At 43.2% G+C, this 21894-nt stretch overlaps 1 protein-coding gene across 1 annotated transcript in view; it reads left to right on the top strand.

The window, feature by feature from the left end:
• ARPC5L (actin related protein 2/3 complex subunit 5 like) overlaps positions 1 to 21683 on the top strand; it is a 73619-nt gene extending 51936 nt beyond the window's left edge. The window contains exons 3-4 of the mRNA XM_078641828.1: positions 4379 to 4555; positions 21067 to 21683. Coding sequence (XP_078497954.1) covers positions 4379 to 4555; positions 21067 to 21129 — 240 coding nt within the window. The 3' untranslated portion in view covers positions 21130 to 21683. The remainder of the gene's footprint in view (positions 1 to 4378; positions 4556 to 21066) is intronic.
• The last annotated feature ends 211 nt before the right edge of the window (positions 21684 to 21894 follow it).

Genomic DNA, 21894 nt, shown 5'->3' with positions numbered 1-21894 from the left:
CTACTGGCCTTCAGGAAGGCCTTAAACTTGGCTCTTCACTGTAGAACACCAGCCTATCCCTTTGTCTTTAGGCTTCAGTAGGACCTTTACACAGTGCCAGGACACCTTTGGGTAGCAGTTGCGCTCTATAATTGTCATTAACATAACATTAACATGCTTTCTTTGGTAAGCTGATAGATAATAGATTAAGCGTCTCCACAAGATCAGAGCGGTGTTATCCTCAAGAATCGATGAGGTAATGTGCCCCTCACCGAATTAAAATCATTAGAAAGTAGGCAGTATTAAATAAGTCATGAGATTCATGAAGGCACAAGATCAGGGAAAGCTAGAAACCATGGAGGTTTATTAAATAGGCTTTAAAAGTGCAGTACAGAAGGCAAAAATAACAGTGAAATTCATGGAAATCAATATAGGAAATTATCATAAGGCTTAATCAGAAGCGGTAGAGAGTCTGACATGAAGTTGAATCCCAGAGCAAAAATATTCGAATTCCAAAGTAAGAGACAGACTAACAAGAGTCCGGTCTCTAAGAGTGGGCAAACCAAACTTGTCTCGCCTCTCAGAAGGAGCCCTTGTATGACAAAATACACAGTGAAATTGTCAAAAATAATGACGCATTATCCAACTGCATCCACAAAGTGAATATTAATACAACCCCCTTTTTCATCGGATATCTCAGTACAAATCTAGTAACAAAACAGTGACCGTCTTCTTTGATGAATAGCCTTAGAGTGGCTCCAGCTTAAGGTTCTTGAATTTGTTGCAGAGAAAGGAAAGCTTCCACCGGAAATCTTCATGAACAGCCTGTTGATATACAAGTGCACATTTTACTATGTGTGATAGCAGAGCCATGAAAACACACATCATTGCTGTTTTAGAATTAAAGTTAAACATTAGGCCTAATTTGAACCTAGTTTAGAAACGCAGGAAAATACAGTTATGCAAAGTACAGTGTTTAGTGTTTTTTTAAATAATTTAGAATCCTCTCTATCCGGGGTAACATCTTGGCAATACACATGACAGCCACAATCCTGGGTGGCAACACTCCTGTCTCACACTGTGGATGACATCCTGGGAAGCAATGGCTGAGCCATTGGTGACCTGTAATGCCCAGGACAAGAGGCAAATATGAGTTTGGGTGAGTACCTATCATCAAAAGTCATGAGACCACAAAAGTTACTTAGGTTATTTCAAGGCATTTATGATACAAAGCCAACAGGGGCGTATGCCCTCTCCACCATCCACAGCTGGCTTTGCTTCTTGAAAAACACCTTGACTTTACATCCCAACCCCCCACCCTCCCATTAGGCCCTCATCCAGTGGGGGGATGATTGCCCATTTCTTTCCATCTATAAGTTGGTGATCACAACAAATTGTCATTCATCTACGGTCTAAGATTACTGCCCCCTTTCTCAGGAACAATCGTCTTTCACTAGGACATGTTTTCTGTAGCAACCCTCAGTTTTGGAGGCACGCCACTCTTGTCACGTTGACCAAGGGCTCAATAGAGGTGCTTCCTTTAGAAGATGGTGTACACTTTTCTATTGCCGCCTCTTCTTTGTCCATAAGAAGGATGGAAATCTAAACATTGCTCTTTGCCTTTTATACGTGTTCAGTCAACAGTACAGGTGCAAGGTGCAGTCCCTGCTGTCCTTAAATGCAGGTATCCACTGGATGTTGTCAATGGATCTTCTGATTGCCTATTTCCATCTTCCAATTCTTCCCACCCACGGAGACGTTAGCTGAAGTTCATGGTGGGATCCCTGAACTCGTTTCACAATTCTACTATTTGGGCTGAAGACTGAGCCAATATCTTTCAGAAACTTGTTGGCAGTGTCACTGTGATGGTCAGCAGCCATGTACGTGTGTACTTTGACTACAGGCCACAGACGGTGGAGTCTCTGGCACTGGTGGTGTATCACCTTCAGGGGACAACGACTGTCTGTGACAACGTCGGCATTACCACCAACACCCAAAAGTGTCAACTCTCTTCCTTGCAGAGAATAGCACTTTTTTCCCTTCTTGGGGGATTGCATATATTTGGGAGATGATTCCAGGATTTCAGACTCTACTATGTCACGCTGGTCTTCCATCCGCTTGGCCTAAAGTTTCCTGTTGGTGCCTGATTGCGGATGAGACCTTCTGTGGTGTCAGCCGTGACAGTGGCTCTACCATCGGTGGGGGAGTCTCATGACTGGTGCAGATCTCACACTCTGTTCATCTGAATCTGCACAGGTTGGTCATCCCTTCAACCCTACGCAAACTCAGAGTACTGTGCCATGAATGCCTTTTTGCTGCACTGTGGTGCTTATCTGGGTGAGATGATTGCACAGGCCTCTGGCCAATGTTGGACCAGCACTTGTACATGAACCCATGCTGTGGGTGGTTTGTCTCGCCATTAAGGCATTGCTCACTTCCACCTCAAGGGGCAGCATTCAGAGTGTACTGGACATCACACCCACTGTCCATTGGTGACCTGATTAAATTGTGTAAGAAAAATTGGGGGAAATGAGGAAAACAAAAACATCAAAAAACCTCAGGGGAAAACCGGCAAGCATATGGTATGTATGCATATGCAGAGTAAAATATGCTCCTTATTACCATTGTTGAGTATGGGCAGGGATCATGATGCCCCTCCCTCCCCCAACAATTGTAAAAAATAGCTATGTGCTTTTGAATGTGTGGTTTATGCCATGGCATTTTTTTTATATGTATTTGTTTTAACAGAAGGTAAAACCTTGAGTGCATGTGTAAAGTAACATGTAATCTGTGAGGCAGCGGACAATGATTTTCTTATGCTAATGTCATGCTACTGTGGCCTTTGTACTGTAATAATGAATGTGTGTTTATTACTACAGTGGTGCTAAACAACATGAGTTATTGAGTCACATTTATTTTGAATGCCATGGCCTACACACACGTCCACACACACACACCCTCCCTCTCAAGTGGTGCATGATGGGGCACAAGTTAGTTAGTTCACTAAACTAAAACTTGTGAATTTCAGTGTTTTCCGTTTTTTAACCGCATGCGTGCGGGCGGAATTCCGCTCGCACGCTGAGATTTTTTAAAACGCATATTACGTGACGAGCTGGGCTCGTCATGAGCATGCGAGGAGGCTACCTCGTGACGAGCCCAGCTCGTCATGAGCGTGGAAGGGGTTAAGCATTAGTTCGTATCCCATTTCAACACCTATTTATTACGTTACTGTAACCCATGTTTACTTTACCGTGTGTATTCACTGAAAAAAATAAAGGTTAAAGTGACGTTAAAGGTGGAAATATCAGTTAAAAATAACATTTTAAACTAAAAAGGCACTGAGGTTCACCAGCTATAGTTGACTAGAGAGTATAACTCGTTCCCCTGCCATGCACAGTGTTGTCAGCAATGATATTTCAGTTGTCATTAGTGAAGTTATCAAAGATGTCATGTTCTAGACGGTGGGCCATGTCCTACAAAAGACAACACTTTTAGCTCTTGAATCAGGCTTCCACCACTCCAAGGAAATACAGCTTTTACTGTGACGTTAGATCTGACAGAAGTTTAATACTTATAGCAGTGGAACACTAATCTTTATCCATAGATTCGAGCTGGGTAACTCAACCTTTCCCTTCCTAATTTGCCTTGACCAGGTTACAAGAGTGTGTGTGTGTGTGTGGTTTGGTTTGTATTTAAAGATGCAGGAAAGTTATGTGCCATTCCTAAGATGCAGTTGGATAGTCCAAAGATCTGAGGGATCTGGTGATCTCATGGGATAAACTGATCTTTGTACTTATTGTCGCCTCTCTTGGGTTTTCAGGGGCAGGGTAGAGTCATCAACTACAGGTCACACTGCAAAGTGAATTAAATCTGTTCATTCCTGTGAACAAATCCCCATCAAAGTGCATATCGACCACAAAGGAGTATCCCTGCTGTAATGTTTGGTTTCCCGGCTCATGAGTTGAGCACAGTAGTCCTGAACGGGGTCCAGTGTTCACTGCATTTTATGTAAACTGGCTGGTTTTATTCTTCACCGTAAACCCTCTGCATGGAAGGTTAATAAATGAAGATAACGCTGTCTTCCAAGTAGCCTTAATCATAGTGATGTTGGGTTTTGAAGAGAACCTTCCTTTCATCATTGTGATGGAGTCCCAATCCTAGATGCTTAAGTTTAGAAGGTGCGTTCCCAGTCCAGAGCTTTGCAAGTGTCGTGAAGCGCACAGTTTTGTCTTGATCAAGAGCTCATAGCACCTCCAACTCCTTTTCAGCGCAAGCCAGCTTGATCACCTTTTCTTCTCTAAGTGTTGTTTTCTGTGAATGACAATCCTAATATGTGCAACCAAAGAGTAGAATTGTACTCGCTTGTTTCTTATATTTTTCTTCACTTTGTTTTTCCCAGGAGCATGCCCAGGCAGTCGTCCTGCAAGTCCTCACAGCCTTCAAAAATAGTGAAATAGAACAAGCCGTACAGACGTTAGACAGGAACGGTATTGACTTATTAATGAAGTACATCTACAAAGGGTTTGAAAAACCAACAGAAAACAGCAGTGCAATTCTACTGCAGTGGCACGAAAAGGTAAGCCTCCCCTCCTTCCAGTCTAAAGTGATTCTCCAATACACGGTGAACTTAAGTTCAGATGGGCCGCCTACTAAATCGCTTCCATAATCAGTTAATTTACTGGTGTCGGCTACAAAAAGGGACTTTAAACTTTGGAGACATCAATAAAAAAGCATATATTTCTCACAGAGCAGCACATGGCAGCCTTGACTTGGGAACTCTCTCTCTCTTGATTACAGTGCAGTGTAGGTCGTCCCTTATTTTTCAAGAAACACCACGTTTTTGTAAATACTGGACAGTTTTCCATCCATTGCATTTCCAAATATCCTAAAAATGTGATGCGCTTGGGAATAGAAAATTAAGTTTATGAACAGAAATCCAGTTTATGCTCTGCATATGTCTTAAACTGCCTCTGGTTGTATATTTTACATTAGTAGTTTTTCTTATTACACCTCTTACTTGGCAGCCACAAACGTTTAGAAACTTCAGTCCGTTTCTGTAAGGGGCGGCACACCGTTTGTTAAAGGAACTACTATTATTTGGCCAAGAAGCAACAGAGCGCTTTATAGAGAGCATATTTATTGCAGCAGGAGCATCTCGAACATAAGGTGCTCTCCACGTGTGGGTGTGGAGGTTATGTGAGGCAGGAGGGACCGGTGAATCCAGTAATAGAGAAACCAGTGTGGAACATGTAATTTACGATTACTCATACCCATTATATAATTGCATTTTTTTCCATATCATTAAACATTGATGATAATTTAAGGCACATGGAGATAACAATTTGCATGCATCATGTTTGGTCAAGTGGTAAAGCCAGAATGTAATGTGTGAAAACGCCTCTGCTCCAGATAGCCTGCCAGATAATCTCAATATACTTGAAACAGAATTCAATCCAACTCTTGCCTTGTAGCAGTTTATGAATAATTGCATAGGTAAAGATATAGAAAAATTGTAATCCGGGCTTTGACCATGTACATTCAGATATGGTTGTGAGATTTAACATCTTTCCATCTGGGCACTGTAAAGCTATGCATTTCATTTGCAGTCTACAATTCACCATTTGGACTCCTGTTTCTCCTTTCACAGTTTTTAAGTGACAAGATCTATGCAATGAGGAAATTAGTATTATTGTATAATGTAACCGCATATATTTTTCTAAAATACTGTACGTGACAAAATGTGTTATGAAAATATTAATGTTGATATTTGCTCAGAAACAACAAATCGATGGACTTTTTGGTGAGAGCACAGAGATTGAAGCTATTGGTTTAATCCTCACCTCTTTCAGAGATGGGAGTGGACTTTGCTACCCGAGTTTTAGCAAGGATATTAAATTTGTTTTCTGAGTGGCCTTTAAACCCCTGAGTACTCCGATATTTTGGGCGGTTCGTATTTAAACCTTCATAATCCCTCACGCCAAAAGGATATACAGACCAGATTACCGTCCTCTTTTTCCTCCACATGTTGTGTCCTGGTATCTCGAGTTTGTAGTTTTCTCATGTTGGCCTGTGAAAATAGCCAAAATGTAGAAAAAAAATTGGAGTAATGAAAATGCTATGCAAGAAAGTTTTTTTTTTCCCCCTTTTAAAATTGGCATCAATGAAAGGTTTGTTGTGCTGAGATGGCCCTCCTCTCAGCCTTCAGATACTGACAGATTTGAAATAAAAATAATTCATTAATTAGAGGTTTTCAGTATACTTAGCAATGCGAAGTATTTTCTATTTTTTTGTTCAGTTGGGGGAAAGAGGTGTGAACCAGAAAAGTTACACAATTCTGAAAGCTAGAACGTATTCTCAATTCAGTTAGGAGTCATTAATATAGATGTGTGCAAAGGTTTCCCAAACAAACTATTTGTTAAATTAAAAAAAATGAACATACTGAAAGCAAGTAAAACCAGCATTTGCAATGCACTAGGTCTCGCATTAGGAAAGTGTGAGCTATTGGTATTGTAAATGACAATATTTTTTAAATGTGTTGGCTTTGAAAATATAAAAATTAATAGCATTGTTATTCACAAAGCCACTAGCTTACACTTTCCTAATGCGAGTCCTATTGGCTATGGCAATGCTTATTGGTAGCATGCAAGGACAGTGCTGTTGTGGGGCTGAGTGATGATGTGGTTGGGCTGAGTGATGATGTGGTGTCCCAGAGTGATGATGTGGTGTCCCAGAGTGATGATGTGGTGTCCCAGAGTGATGTGGTGGTGTCCCAGAGTGATGTGGTGGTGTCCCAGAGTGATGATGTGGTGTCCCAGAGTGATGATGTGGTGTCCCAGAGTGATGATGTGGTGTCCCAGAGTGATGATGTGGTGTCCCAGAGTGATGTGGTGGTGGTGTCCCAGAGTGATGTGGTGGTGGTGTCCCAGAGTGATGTGGTGGTGGTGTCCCAGAGTGATGTGGTGGTGGTGTCCCAGAGTGATGTGGTGGTGGTGTCCCAGAGTGATGTGGTGGTGGTGTCCCAGAGTGATGTGGTGGTGGTGTCCCAGAGTGATGTGGTGGTGGTGTCCCAGAGTGATGTGGTGGTGGTGTCCCAGAGTGATGTGGTGGTGGTGTCCCAGAGTGATGTGGTGGTGGTGGTGTCCTAGAGTGACGTGGTGGTGCTCCCGAGGGACCTGGTGGTGCTCCCGAGTGACGTGGTGGTGTCCCCGAGTGACGTGGTGGTGTCCCCGAGTGACGTGGTGGTGTCCCCGAGTGACGTGGTGGTGCCCCTGAGTGATGTAGTGGTATTGCTGAACGCTTCCTCCTGGTCACGTGACTGAATGCAAGCCGCTTTCTGAGCAAGTTGTCATGGCAACTGATGATTTCTATTACTGCAATGTGTTCTGTTTCACATTATGCCCCTGTCACTTGCTTGGAAGTTTCCAGCTAAAATATGTATTTGAGGTGTAAGCTCAAAATCTTATGCAGGAGGGGAGGGGGAAACCGAGCGGGGGAGAATGGGGGGCAGAGATAAGGAAACTTTGAGGAGGGGGCAGAACTTATGGCGACTTTAGGTAGTGCTGGGGAGGGGGGCGGGGGGTGGACTGTTTCAAAGGGGAGCGGCAGCCTTTGAAGTATGATGGGGGGAGCGGGGGAGCAGCAGCTTTGAAGTCTGATGCGAGGCACAGACAAATGGTGGTTTGTGAGGTGGCTGGTTTGTGCACGCACCTGTCTCACATGAACTATGGCTAATCCGCAGTTTTGGTAGAGTTTTCGGACCGCTTACTAGAATCTCGACAAACCAGCATTGCTAAAGCAATGCTTTAGGTCGAGACCTAAAAACAAGCAATATATGTGTCTGTGTTTCCTCTTATGGCCTGTATTCAAAAATATAATTACTAAATACATCAGACTATTCCATTCCCGGAGACATATGGTATTTGTTGGTCGTTCAAAGGCATGTGATACTCAGAGCCTTCGAATGAGCTGCAGCGTATAGTGATTTTTAATTTTGCTTCGTCCATGCATAATTTCAGAAACTGTAATGAAGGGTATTGTACCTGAGAATGAGTTTAGTAATGAGTGTTATTTGTACACTTCTAAATTGGGAACTATTAACGACATAGGGTGATTCTCGGGCGTGTTTTTTTTCTTAAATGTGGGAGCTTCACAAAAGCCTAACATTGGTAGATAAAAATATAGAGAAATTAAATACATAACAAATATTGTACCGTTCTGTGTTCCCATACTTCTAATGAAAACACTGTCTATTGGGCAGGACTGGAAATGCCCGAAACGCATAGTGGAATTGTCAAGAGTTTTGCTTTGAAATACAATCATTGTCTTGTGGTTAGCTGCTGTGTTTGGGCCTGGATTCAGCCAGCCCCCTTGTAAATTTGCCAGCCCCAGACATTTCTGAGAACTGGACATCCTGAGGATTAAGTGGCTTGCATGAATACCAATATATTTTCTTACCCAGCATGCCCTACAAACGTCAGACTTCGGCTAAAAATACAGCATTTCATCACATTTCTTTTAGGAAACTTTCAGAATTTGCATGGATTGACAAAAGCCCTATGATGCAGTATTCCCAGGCTTCTGGTAAAAATTGTACCTTGCTTTGCTTGTGTGGGTAGGCTCATCCCCTAGGAGAACAAAAGACACAAAATTGGACAGTGGAAGTGTGAAGATTTTTGTTTTGAAATGCAATGATTTTTAGGGATGTGGGTAGCTGCAGTATTTGGGTTTGGGGTTTGCCAGATCTTTGGGAAACCACCCAGCCTAGACATTTCAGAAAAATGGGTAGATGGGTTGGAATCCATGATGATATGGCCTGCATGTAACCTTTTTATTGATTTTAGAATGTCATGCATGCATCATAACTATGCATTTAAATGCCCAATTTCCCCTCTCATTTTGGATGGCTGCATGATTTCAGTCACACGAAACCATACCAACATGAGGCATTTCTGAAACCTAGGAGAAGCCCAGGGTGGTGTTGCTATTGTGGATCCGAGTACTTTTCATGGTCTAAAATGCCCATCAAACAAATCCAAGCCTTAAAAAAATTAATTGGCTACCAGGTCGGCTGTCACTCAGAGAAACCTACCAACCTCGAGGCATTTCTGAAACCTAGAAACCCAGGGCAATCCAGGGTGAAATGGTTTGTGTGGACCCTGGCAATCTGTTAGTGTGGTTGAAAAACTTATTTTTTCTTACATTTATCTGACAGAAAACCTATGAATGTACAGACAGCAAAGCGAGACTTCTTTACCAGATAGGAGCGGATTCAAAACGGACCATGAGTAGTCCACGTAGTCATGGTTTTGGCCTGTTCTTGTCACGTACAATAGACACACCCAATGGGGAAACAGTTTTCATCGGGAGAAATGTGGGAATTGAGGATGGGAGGTCTTTTGTTTTTATGTGTGTGCCTGAGTTTTGTGTGTTTAAAGTTGTGAAAAAATAGTTTTGTCTCACACAGATTGGCATTTATAGGCTATTTTGGGTAAGAAAATGGTCTGGGTTCCATGCAGGTCACGCCACCCTGGATTCCCCTCAGTCTCTAGTTGTGAGAAACCTCTGGGTTAGTATGGTATTTTGGATGCTGGCTGAGCAGGGACCCAAATACTGTCACATCCCCCATAGTAATGTAGAGGAAGTAAGATTTTTGGGGGGATCATTTTGACATTTCCCAATCATTATAGGTAAGATGTGCTACTATCGATCCACGCTAGCCAAACCACCCTGGTTCTTAAATTTCCAGAAATGCCCCTGGTTGGTTGGTTGGTTGGTTGGGCTGCCTAGCTGCCACCATTCTCTGAAACCAATTTATGCAGCTATCCCAATGGAAACCAAATTGAAATAGTGTATTCTTAGGCACTGTTTTTTAGGTTGGCGGGCATTCTGCATAGGAAAAGTATAGTGGGATCCATTCCAACCATACCACCCTGAACTGCAAAAGGGGACTAGTTTTTGGGTCTCGCTGGAAATGCATCCGTAAGGATGCATCCAGCTGGAGACCAGTAGCGATCACTGTGGGAGGAATGATGGACCAGAGGGTGCACGAGCTTTTTCTCTCTGGATTCGTGTGCGTGAACGCGCACGTCGCGTCCCGCGCCGTACACATCGCAGACACACTCGCTCACACACACACACACACACACACCCTCCCCCACAGTCACACACACGCACTCCAAGACACACACACACACACACACGCACGCACTCACACACACACATACACAGGCCGCCCCCCCCCCCCCCGCACGCGCGCGTACATGCTTCCTCCCTCCCCCCCCGCCCGCCCGTCCGCAGCAGCAGCTCAGCAACGCACTCACCGGCTTCCTCTCCTCAGCTGCAAGGCCCGGCAGCAGGACTCTTCTTCCCTCGTTCGGCACCGGGGCGCAGGGTAGGCTCCCGCTTGCTCCGGTGCACGGCTCCAATCGCGGCTCTTCCGTGGGAGGCGGGGTAGGCTCCCGCCCTTCTACTTCCTGTTTCCTGTTGTTGCGCCGGCCTGCCTGACTTCCTGGTCGCAGGCCGGCAGAGTAACGAGGATGTTTTGCGGTATGTATTTATTTATTTAATTATGCATTTTTATATAGCGCAGACTTTACCCGAAGGCGGTATTTATTTATTTATGTATTTATGCATTTTTATATAGCGCGGACTTTACCCGAAGGCGGTATTTATTTATTCATATATTTATGCATTTTTATATAGCACGGACTTTCCCCGAAGGCGGTATTTATTTCTTCATGTATTTATGCATTTTTATATAGCGCGGACTTTACACTTTTGGTGCTTTGCCCCTTTGGGTAATTAATTTGAGTATTTTAGCCAAAGATGGCACATAAATCTTTTCTTCGTGCCAAGTATTAGTTAAAAACTCTGTCTTGAAAGCTTCCAGGCCCTTCTACATACTTGTTAGCTCTGGGTTGTTTTCAGAAAACGTCACTTGAGTTCCTCCATGTCATTGGTGCGATTTTCCCACAGTCTTGCACGGGACGTGCATGAGAGAGAGTGAGCTGGGGCTGCTTATAGCCATTGTTTAGTCTAGTGTATGCGTGTTTACATCCGTGCTCTAGATTTATAAGCAGCCATGGGGGGAAAACAGATTGTGCCAGATTGATTGAGGGCATCAGGTGAAGAATGTTTTCTTTTTACTGTCCTTTTTCTTTACAATTTAGTGTGTGCTTTCGCTTTTTAAATGTAAAAACGTGTCATGTTCAATCATTTTTTCCAGAAATCCTGTCAGTAATGTTTCATCCCCAGAGAAATCTGCCTGCACGTGTGCTTAGATTTGTATTAGATCATTATGCTGAAATGTGAAAAATTGCTGCTGTTGAAGTACTTTAGCGTGTTTATTTTTTAACAGTGTAATAGTTCAAGTTTTATTGGAACTAATAGTTCTGTTTTATCTAACAGTTTAAGATCACCCCTAACCCTTTATGTTGAATGGCTACACAGCTGCAGTATTGTTCAGTATTGTTTCTCTCATCTTCTTTGTGTCTTTCTCTAAAAGCAGAGGCTGCAAATCATCTTGCTATTTCATGTACTGCTTTCAATTGAATGCCACCTGATAAACTAGGGCATTACTATTGCAGTTCTGTGTGAGTTGTGTGTACGTAAACACTTTACTTAAACGATTTTAATAAGAACAATTAAGTGTTGACCTATTTCTGTTATGTGTTTGTTTTTGTGAAAACGTGTTAGTCTGGGACTGTCTTCATATCTTGTGTTTCTAGTAAATGTTTTCCTTATAGACCAGCGTGAGTACCTGACCTTGACCACTGTGATCACAAAATTCTTAAGCACCCTGCAACACTGGGGATTTACAGGAATACAAACACCAGCGTAAAGTACTCGAACAACAATAACGTCTGTCTTATAAATGTCCCCAAAAAATGTTAATATTTCACTTCTGTTCTTGGATTTTCGTGAAAATACAACACATATTGCATTACAAATGCTATAGGTGTCACATTTGTGAAAGTTAAAACTATTGGCATTGTAAATGACAAAGCTATTACTTTAGCTATTACTATAGCTATTTTCACAACCAACACATAAATAAAAAAAATGTAATTCACAATACCAATGGCTCAAACTTTCCTAATGCGAGACCTATTGCATTGCAAATGCTTGTTAGAAATGTCAGTGGTTGGTTGGTTTCCCTTTATGCTGTCTGACCTGCGTACCAAATACTGTAGTTCCACCCCACAAAGTCAACATTGACTACAAATGGGTACAGTTTCAAACCTTTCCTCTCCAGTACAAAAGGCACACCCACACGTCTCGTATAATTCTAATCAACTGTGTGGAAAGGCTAATGGGTAAATAAAAGTACTGGTAGCAGAGACGCAAGTTGGAATTCATGTTGAGTCACGTCATCTTAAAGAAGTATGCTTTTTTGTGCATTTAAGAAAATATAATGTTGATCTTTATGCCCTTATGGAGGTGCTCTATAGGGGCAGAGTGCTTTGGAAAATGAACATTTATAGGCGATTGGAAAACATAATGGTCATCATTCTGCAGTACGAAGATAATTTTTTTTTATTGGAAACCTAGTAATACGTAAAATGAACAGCCTACATTTTTTTTCGTTAAAAAGGAAATTGAAGAATGAATGTTGCTCCAAAATGTAGGATTGATTCCAGACAGTCTTGTTTACACTGGGATAAATATCCAGTTAGAAAGGATAAACAGTATTCCTTATTCACATTTAACATAAAATTGTCGTAGGGGAATTGGCATCAAAGAGACCAACTTTATTTTGTGTTTTCTTATGTTGACTATCTGATAGAAGATATAAATATATACACAAAGATAGACCCTCACTCAGTGTGGCAATCTTCATCAGTGGATTTTCCCATCTAGCACTGGGGAACCTCTTTCGTTGTGTTGTCTGACATTTGTGCAGCACATAGCTGCCACTAGTGAGGAGTGATTACACGTGGACCAGTATGTGTGACTGTAGAGGTGAGAGGTTGTAATATGCCCAATGTTAGTAGTGTTGGGTATAGTGGTGTGTCTCCCTCCTACTCTGAAATGCTGCATATGAGAACTCTTTGTTAACAAGTCAAGGCTAAGTCCTGACAAGCTCCCCATGCCTTTGTTGTACTACGAGACTAAAAATGTGCTGGTGTTCAAGTGAAATGTACTCATTGCCTCCCCTTGGTAGGCAAAGGAGTACCAATTTTTTTATCATGATTTACTGTACCTGGCAGAATCCCTCTTGGGATCAAATTAGGTCCTATCCTTTCAACATTTGCCAAAGCCCATCTTTTTCCATGGCGTAGTGGAAAGTTCAGAGGACAGTTCTGGGACCCACTCCTTGGAAGCATAATTGCATGTGAACCCTTCAGACAGGTCAATACTTCACCAATATGCGTTAATTTAGGAGAGTCAGGACAAACCACCTGCTGATTGCAATATAATTAGTAAAGAACAACATTTATGGAGTCTGGTAATAACTTGGTGGAAACATGTTGTATGACTTTTTTCAATTCAGATTAAACTTTTTCAAAGCTAACCTAGGCATTGCCATGGAATAAATGCAGGTCCATCAGTGGCTGATACAAACTCTACAATGGAGTTATTTAACTTCAGTAAATTTTCAAGAATGTCGGCTTTGTGTGGTATGAAGTGAGCAAGTTGGAATCCTCAAGCCTGACTTAGATGGGCCGAGGGAACAGTACTACCGACTCTCAGGACACTTTCCTTGCGGAATACACCATTCTTAACCTTTTCCACATCCCCAAAACAGAAGTGGAGACTGAGGATAGTAGCCTCCTTCAGAAGCTAAAAAGTAACTCGCCACGAGCCATCCCTCACGGGAGAAAAGACTGCGCGTCTTGGGTATTATCAGACCTATTACTATAACATTAGAGTGACAAGGGCGTCAGAATTCCTTATGGCATGGGGGGGAAGGGGCACTGCCAGTAACATTTGTTCTCAAACAGCAGAGCAGGAGTGTAACCACAGTGTCAGAGGTGCATGCAGGATGGTCCCCTGACTTCTCCACCCTGGAGGATGTCCTCTCATTCAGCCGTATTGTGATTGCGTGCATGCATGCTAAAGAGAGAATAGCAGGTCAGTTGCGTGCCCAGGACTAGAGTGGATAAGGATGTGTTGACCTTGAATCATCAAGCAATGTATCCCAGAGTCCAGGTTCAAAACAGCATTTCAAAAATATAGTCAAGTAAGAAAGGACTGATTCAAAAAGTGAGTTCTAGAGCGGAATTTAGGAAAACTTGGAAGGTTTATTACAAAAATGTTAAAATATACAATACAGAAGATCGTGAATGTTTTACAGAATTGTAAAAGTGTACGATAAAAGTAAAGTACAGATGTAGCAAATCTCATTTAAATGCATAGTCTCATTGCCATGAAGGCTCTCAGTAATGGAGAATAATGCAGAATAATAAGAAAAGGCAATAAAAGGTTAAGTTTAAAATGGGCAGTAAAATTGGAAAACATCTATATCGGATTCCTGGAAAGATCTGGTTCACTGCCAAATTCAAGGGTTTAAGTTACCGTTTTATCCATAAGAGTATTAGGACTGGAAACTCATAGTGGTGTGAGCATAGAATAACATTTTCAATAAAACTAATTGCAGAATTTTAAAAGTTCACATAACCCTATCCTGTTAGCATTAACCCTGCATGAATATTGATTCTGTCCCTCTGACCTAGTGTTATCCGGAGGTGTTAGGACAAACTAGTTACATAAGCAGCAGTGAACCATTGTGAATGAATGCAATGCTGCTTGCATGCAGAAAACCTTGAAAGTGTCTAGTATGCCCACCAGCAGGCTTCCTCAGAGTAGTGTCATTCAGAAATCAACAAATTCACATCTTGCTTGACTATGTGCTGCAGAAATATAACCAGACATCTATTTTTAACAAGAGTGCATTGAGGCCTGGTCCGCTTAAGCCAGGAAAACACACTTTGGCAGGTGGTAGCAAAATGGTTTCCGCAGCATTAGCTTCAGGTTAGTGTAAACATTTGAAGTGTACATCTGCACACTATTAATGCACCTTCTGCATAACGCACAAAACGTGATTACTGCACATATCTCATGGGTCGTCACCCATGGGCCATCAATATATTGTTTGTTTTTTTCAGAGCACTGATGAACAAGGATGTAGAAAGCTGGGGCACGAAAAAAAATATTCCTGTTCTATCTCATAATCTCGCACTATATACAGGTTATATAGAACTCTAGCTGATGGTGGCATGTATTCCGTGACACCAATATTCTACAAAATGATAAGCCTGTTCTAGTAAAATGATTGGGGCGTACTCGATTGCTTTTGGTTTTGGTAGGTTCACAAGCCTTTTTAGAGTGTCCTTCACAAAGCAGTTTAGTTTTGGTGGGGCATGGGGACAGGCCTCGACTGATTCTTGGCACTGGAGACTGGGTGAATGGATGTGGGTCCATTTCCCGTGAACATTCTCTCTCGGAGAGTACTTTTTCTTTTATCCACCACCTCCTTAGGTAGGTTTTTTGCTTGATGTAGGCTTTCTAGGAGGTTGTCATCCATAAAAGGAGGCAAAGACCTATGTGTTCTTGAAGCTTCACCAGGAAAAAAACGCTATTGTACTATGACTGACTAATTTTGAGACGATGGCTCACGCCAAGCATGCTTGGAGTTCAAGAGTGCACTAGGTCTCTAATTGGTCTAATTTGATGGTAAACTTTTTTTTTGTTTAAACCTATGACGCTAGAAATTCTCACAACGTTCTTGACTGTCTTCAGCTTAATTCCAAGCCCATGAATGAAGGGACTGGGACAACATATTGTAGTGGTTGAGTTTAGAGGCGCGGATCAGGAACCTGGCATTAAAGTACATAGGTGCATTAAGGCACGTTAAGGCCTGCAAACAGCATATTATCTGTGCCCCTCAACTTCTACCTTCTTTGGTTGTGGATATAGAAACTCCCACTGTACGTTCATGCTTTTGGTAGGCTGGTACATTGATGCTTAGAGGCATATTTTATACACAGAGCACTGGATGGTCACACTGGAGTACAAGACAGATGACGAAAGAGATAAAGAAAATATAGAGGGCGATTAAGTGAGCGTGTGATGAAAGACTGTGCTTGAAGTCTGAGCCTGTAACTTATGTTTCTCATGTCCGTCTGTACCTTGTGGGCTAGCAGGGCACTGTGAAACCTGAAGAAGGCAGGAACTGGAGGACAAGATGGGCTTGAGATGTAGTGAGGCCTACACACATCTTACCTTCTAAGGGAGCTCCTAAGGTTTTGTCACAGCACTGCCCCAATAAGCTTCCACACTGAATGATTTGTTGAAGATGGGCAATGGATTTTCTGGTATATTGTTCAATATCTTCCTATTTAAGGAAAAACTCTTAGTCATCATGACACTTTAATCTTTTAATCAAAATGTTCCTGATATAATTAAACCCTATGTCTTGATCATTCAGTCGAATCCTTGAAATTAAGTTTGTGGATAAAAAGCCTGATGTACAGACCAACATTTAAACAGAAATAAAACTTTAATGAGAAAATGTATGCAAAATAGTAGGAAAGGTGTTATGTAAAAAACCAAAACATTTTCACATTAATATCAGAGCATCAACTTTGTTGTGTTGAAATCCTCAAAAACGAAATTCATAAAAACACTGCCCAAAGCATACTCCCTAATACCAGGGTGCCAGTGATCAGAAATGCAAGCAGAAAAAAAGTGACTGAAATCAATAAGATGTAGTTTTGTGTTTGTCAGAAGAAATGTTATGGCAAACCCTGAAGTATTGAACAGGATAGTGAATATCGTGTGTTGTACATTTAATCTGAAAGAAACAGGTAGTTATTGATTCCTTACCTTAGAATTACCCCCAGGTGTCAGGCTGGATCTGGAAAGTTTTTTCATCAGCATTCCCTTTGCGCGTCGGAAGGTGGCGTTGGTCGGCTCCTCGAACGGATGAGGCCCGGACAGTAATCTCTCAGGCTATTGCTGCAAGAAGGGATGCAGCGAAGTTTACCATCCGTTGAGGGTTGGATACTGCTGACTCTCTAGGCAGGACGATTTCCACGTCGGTAGCCCTTCGTCTGGATTAGATAGACTGGCTTTTCTAGGGATGCGCAGAATACTCATGAACATGCCCTTTGATGGCCGTCGCCTTTTTGGAAACATAGCGGACAATGGTCTAGAGCGTTTCAAGGACTCACAGGCTACGGCCAAGTTCTTGGGCCTCTCCAGCCGCCTTGTGCAGTCTTCTTTTCGGCCCTTTCGTGGCTACGGAAGGGGTGACCCTCTACGTTCCGCCCAGAGCCACAGATGACACAAGTTCCCCAACCTTTGCGTGGCTGGGGACGTGGGAACTACCGTCGTGGTTCAGAGGGCCAGCGGGTGGGCCAGTCCACCAACCCCCACCCTCCCCTCTGCAGCAGCCTCTAAGCCTTCCTAGTCCGACATTTCAGGCCCATCAAACGCCAGTGGGCGGCAGGGTTCGCCATCACCTCCCCCACTGGCACGCCATTATGTTGACAGGTGGGTTTTGCAGATAGTCCGAAGGGGCTACTCTCTCCCCTTTGAGGCTACCCCTCCAGCCATGCCACCCCAGTACCACCGTATGTCGGATGATCACCTGGGACTTCTCAAACAGGAAGTTACGGCTCTCCTGGCCAAGGGAGCCATCAAGATCTTGGATCTCAGGAACGTCAACCGCTTCTTCCGGATGGAGCAGTTCAAGATGTTGACGCTCGCTCAGGTCTTTTCTGCTCTCGACCCTGCAGACTGGTTGGTGGCAATGGACTTGCAGGATGCTTATTTTTACGTCCCCGTCCTGCCGGCCCATCAGTGTTACCTGCGGTTCACGGTGGGCCACGAGCACTTTCAGTTTACCTTGCTCCCCTTTGGCCTTACCAGCGCCCCTTGGGTGTTCACGAAAGTGATGGTGGTGGTTGCAGTTCATCTGCGCAGATCATGGGTTCTAGTCTTCTCCAATATCGACGACTAGCTGTTGAAGGCGGGCTCGCCCCAGACTGTCGTCTCCTACCTCCAGACTACAGCTGACCTCCTGCATTCGCTTGGGTTCTCCATCAATGTGCCGAAGTCATACCTGCTCCCCTCTGAGGCTCCTCTTTATCGGAGCGGTTCTGGACACGACGATATTACGGGATTATCCTCCCGAACAATAAGTCCAGGATATTCTGGCTATGATTCTGATCTTTCAGCCCCTTTCCCGGGTTTCGGTCAGGATGATTCTGAGGCTGCTGGGCCTCATGGCCTCCTGCATGTCGATCATGCCAGGTGGCATATGCGGGCTCTGCAGTGGGACTTGAAGTTCCAGTGGGCGCAGCATCAGGGGAATCTGTCCGATTGCGTCCAGATCTCGGAGGGTACTGCACGACAACTGCAGTGGTGGCTCACAAACCAGGATTGGGTCAATGGCAGATCCCTCTCCCTTCCCCAGCCAGAGCACACAGTGGTGATGGATGCATACCTTCTGGGATGGGGCGGCCACTTGGGCGAGGCAGAGATCAGAGGTGTCTGGTATCCAGCGGTGTCCAGGCTCCACATCAACCTTCTGGAGCTCCGAGCAATTAGTCTTGCACTGAAGGCATTCCTTCCCTCTGTCCGGGGAAGAGTAGTGCAGGTGTTCATGGACCACACCACCGCCATGTGGTATTGCAACAAACAGGGGGGGGTGGCGTGGTGGACCCAATGTCAGGAGGCCATTTGCCTCTGGACATGGCTGGAACAACAGGGCATTTCCCTAGTGGTTCAACACCTGGCAGGTTCCTTGAACCCCAGGGCGTACGAACTCATGATGGATCACGAATGGCGTCTTCACTCTGAAGTGGTGCATGGTCTCTTTCAACAGTGGGGATAGCCTTGGTTAGATCTATTTGCCACCGAAGAGAACGCTCAATGTCAGCAATTCTGCGTGTTCGGATTTCCAAGGCGCCACTCGCGAGTTGGATTTGCGGTCTGCTGTATGCCTTTCCACCTATACCACTTCTGACCAGAGTGCTGAAGATCAAGCGTGACCGGGCCCAAGTCATTCTGGTGGCTCTGGATTGGGCACAAAGAGTCTGGTATCCCTAGCTGCTCAACATGGCCATCGATCCTCCGTTCCGACTGCCTCTTCGGGAGGATCTTCTGTCGCAGCAGGAGACGGTCCTCCACCTGAACCTGTCCAGCCTCCACCTCCTTGCGTGCAGCAGTTGTCATTTGACTTGCCTCCCGAAGTTTGTGATGTAATCTTGGCAGCCAGGTGTCCCTCCACTAAGACGGTATACGCCTGCCAGTGGAAGAAATTTGTGGCATGGTGCACCGCAAAGGCTGTGGATCCCATTTCTGCTCTCTTTCAGGGGTTCTCTTGTTCCTTCTCTCTTTGGCCCAGCAGGGCTCTCCTCTGGGTACTATCAAGGGCTATCCTTCGGCTATCTCTTCCTTTCTTCTGCTTCCTGATCAGTCTTCTCTCCAAGTCTTCGGTTGTAAATCGCTTCTTAAAAGGCATAACTCATCTCTTTCCTTCTGTTCCCTTAGTTATGCCTCAGTGGTACTTGAAACAGGTCTTATCCTCCCTTTGAGCCGCTTCACAACTGTGTAGGCTTTTATCTCTTAAGACTGCATTCCGGAGGACTGGAGGACATCCCATATGCCAGAAGAGTGAGTGACCTCTAGGCCCTTTCATCAAAGCCTCCTTTCCTGTCTGTACATCCGGACAAATTTTCCTCAGGACTCGTCCATCCTTCCTTCCCAAGGTGGTCACTTCCTTTCACATTGGGCAAGCCATCACTTTACCTACCTTCTTTTATCCTCTTCAAATGAGGAGTCTCTCCACCGTCTGGACCCAAAATGTGTTTGTTCTTTTTCTTTACATTCCACCAAACAGTTCCCGGTGGATGACCAGCTCTTTGTTGGCTACATGTGCGCCAAAAAAGGTTGGGCCCTACACAAGCGGACCATCTCCAGATGGGTCGTTTTGTGTATGAAAGCCTGCTATTATCTTGCAAAGAAGGAGCCTCCAGTGGGGCTGCGCGCCCATTGCACCACGGCGAAGCCAGCCACTACTTCTTTGGGATGAGGAGTTCCTCTGAATGACATCTGTCAGGCATCTACGTGGGCGTCGCACAAGTTTACGAGACACTATTGCCTCGACGGCCAAGTGTGGAGCGACGGCTTCTTTGGCCGTTCTGTTCTCCAGGACTTTCTGGTGTGAACTTGGTTCGCAGACCCACCTCTGGGGTTGGTATTGCTGGGGTATCTATTCTAAGGTAAGGAATCTATAACTGTTTCTTTCAGATGAACAAGTTACTTACCTTCGGTAACAATATATCTGTAAGAAACATAGGTTAGTTATAGATTACTTACCTTAGATTCCTAAAGGTAAGTAACTTGTTCATGACTTATTTTAGGTATGTTAACCAATGTTATCTAAATTTTTAACCAAACCACTCAGCTGCCATTAATTAGTATGTACGTCCCGATTGAAAATGGGTACTTTTTATATGATTTGATTGTGATTTGTTTTTCCATCATATATGCATTTAAAAATCTATATTTTTAGAATAGGAGTGAGGCTAAAGTAAAGATGTTTACTCCCGCATATTAGCCTCTAAGAACGAGGTCTTATTTCACGTCATTAAGACGCGATTTCATACTTGTGTCTAAAAAATGGATTTAACAAGGGTTTTGTCTTTTTTTTCTGCCGTTAACTGTAGGAGAACCATTTTGATGGTTGTAAGTCAGACACAGGAAAGAACAACCTAATGAGCTAATTGTGATGATGTAAATGCATGTTTTTAAACAGTGAAAAAGTGCATTGAAGTAAAGAATCTCATTGTACATTTTTATAAATCATTTTTATGTCACAGATTTTTTAATGAGACGTGAAGTGCCTCAGTAGGGCGCAACATGTATGGTTTGTTGTAGTCTTGCAACTGCTTATGTCCTAAAATCAGTCGATTCAAGTTCTGTTTATTACCTGTTTACAAGTCGCAGCATTCGGACATATTGCCTGAGTGTTGCTGCTGTGCGTGGTTTTGCGCCTGGTCTTTTTGTTCATCTTGTTTGTTTATAGAGATAATAAATTCACACTTTTTCTTTTTTTCTGTTTTCTTTTTCTTGTAGGTATTAGCAGTAGGCGGTCTAGGTTCCATAGTAAGAGTTCTTACAGCACGAAAGACTGTTTAAAAGACTGTTAATACTTAAAACCGAAGAGAAGACGTTTTCGACGCGGAACATTGAAAAAAGAGATAGGAAGGACTGACAATGACCAGCCTTTCTAGAGATTGCTATCTATTAAAATATTTTGGAAAATTCATTTATTGGAATGTTCTTTTTATTTAAAAAGGTTGTGGAGGGAACATTAATGTACACTATATATATGTTTGTTATATACAGGGTTTGATAAATTCCCACGCCCTCTTTTTATTTTTAAGTGAGAAAATAATTTTATTGATAGAGCAGGTGAATGATTAGCCTGACAATAGATTTACATTAAAGAGGTGTATAATGAACTGCTTTTTAAAAAGTTTTACGGAACATCCTGTATATATCACTTTTGAGTTGTTGGTAAGGGTCCGTTTTTGTTGTTGGCAGATACAGTAATAAAGACTGGCTTTTGGTGGAAGAGTTTTAATATTTAAAAGTTTTGTACAGTAATGCATAGTTTGAAACACTATTCCAGACTATGGAATGTTTTGTGTGAAGTGCCTGCTGAATAAATAAAGCCCTTGGATCCGTAATGTCAAATACTTTTTCTTTTTGTTCTGCTCAGTGTTAAGTTGGAAAACCTGTACACATTCTCATGGTTTGAGACCACCACAGTTCACCTTAATCATATTTTGTATTCTGTTATATCGGGAAAGAGCCATGGAATGTAATATTTTAGCCACCAGTGAATAGTAAGCTCTCTGGTATTGAAATAAAGTGTCTTTTGTCTGTCTAATATCTGTC

Source organism: Lissotriton helveticus, chromosome 5_1, assembly GCF_964261635.1.
Source record: "Lissotriton helveticus chromosome 5_1, aLisHel1.1, whole genome shotgun sequence".
In the NCBI taxonomy this organism is placed as follows: Eukaryota; Metazoa; Chordata; class Amphibia; order Caudata; family Salamandridae; genus Lissotriton; species Lissotriton helveticus.
Note: the sequence above shows the minus strand (reverse complement) of the source record. Positions and strands in the feature narration are given on the sequence as shown.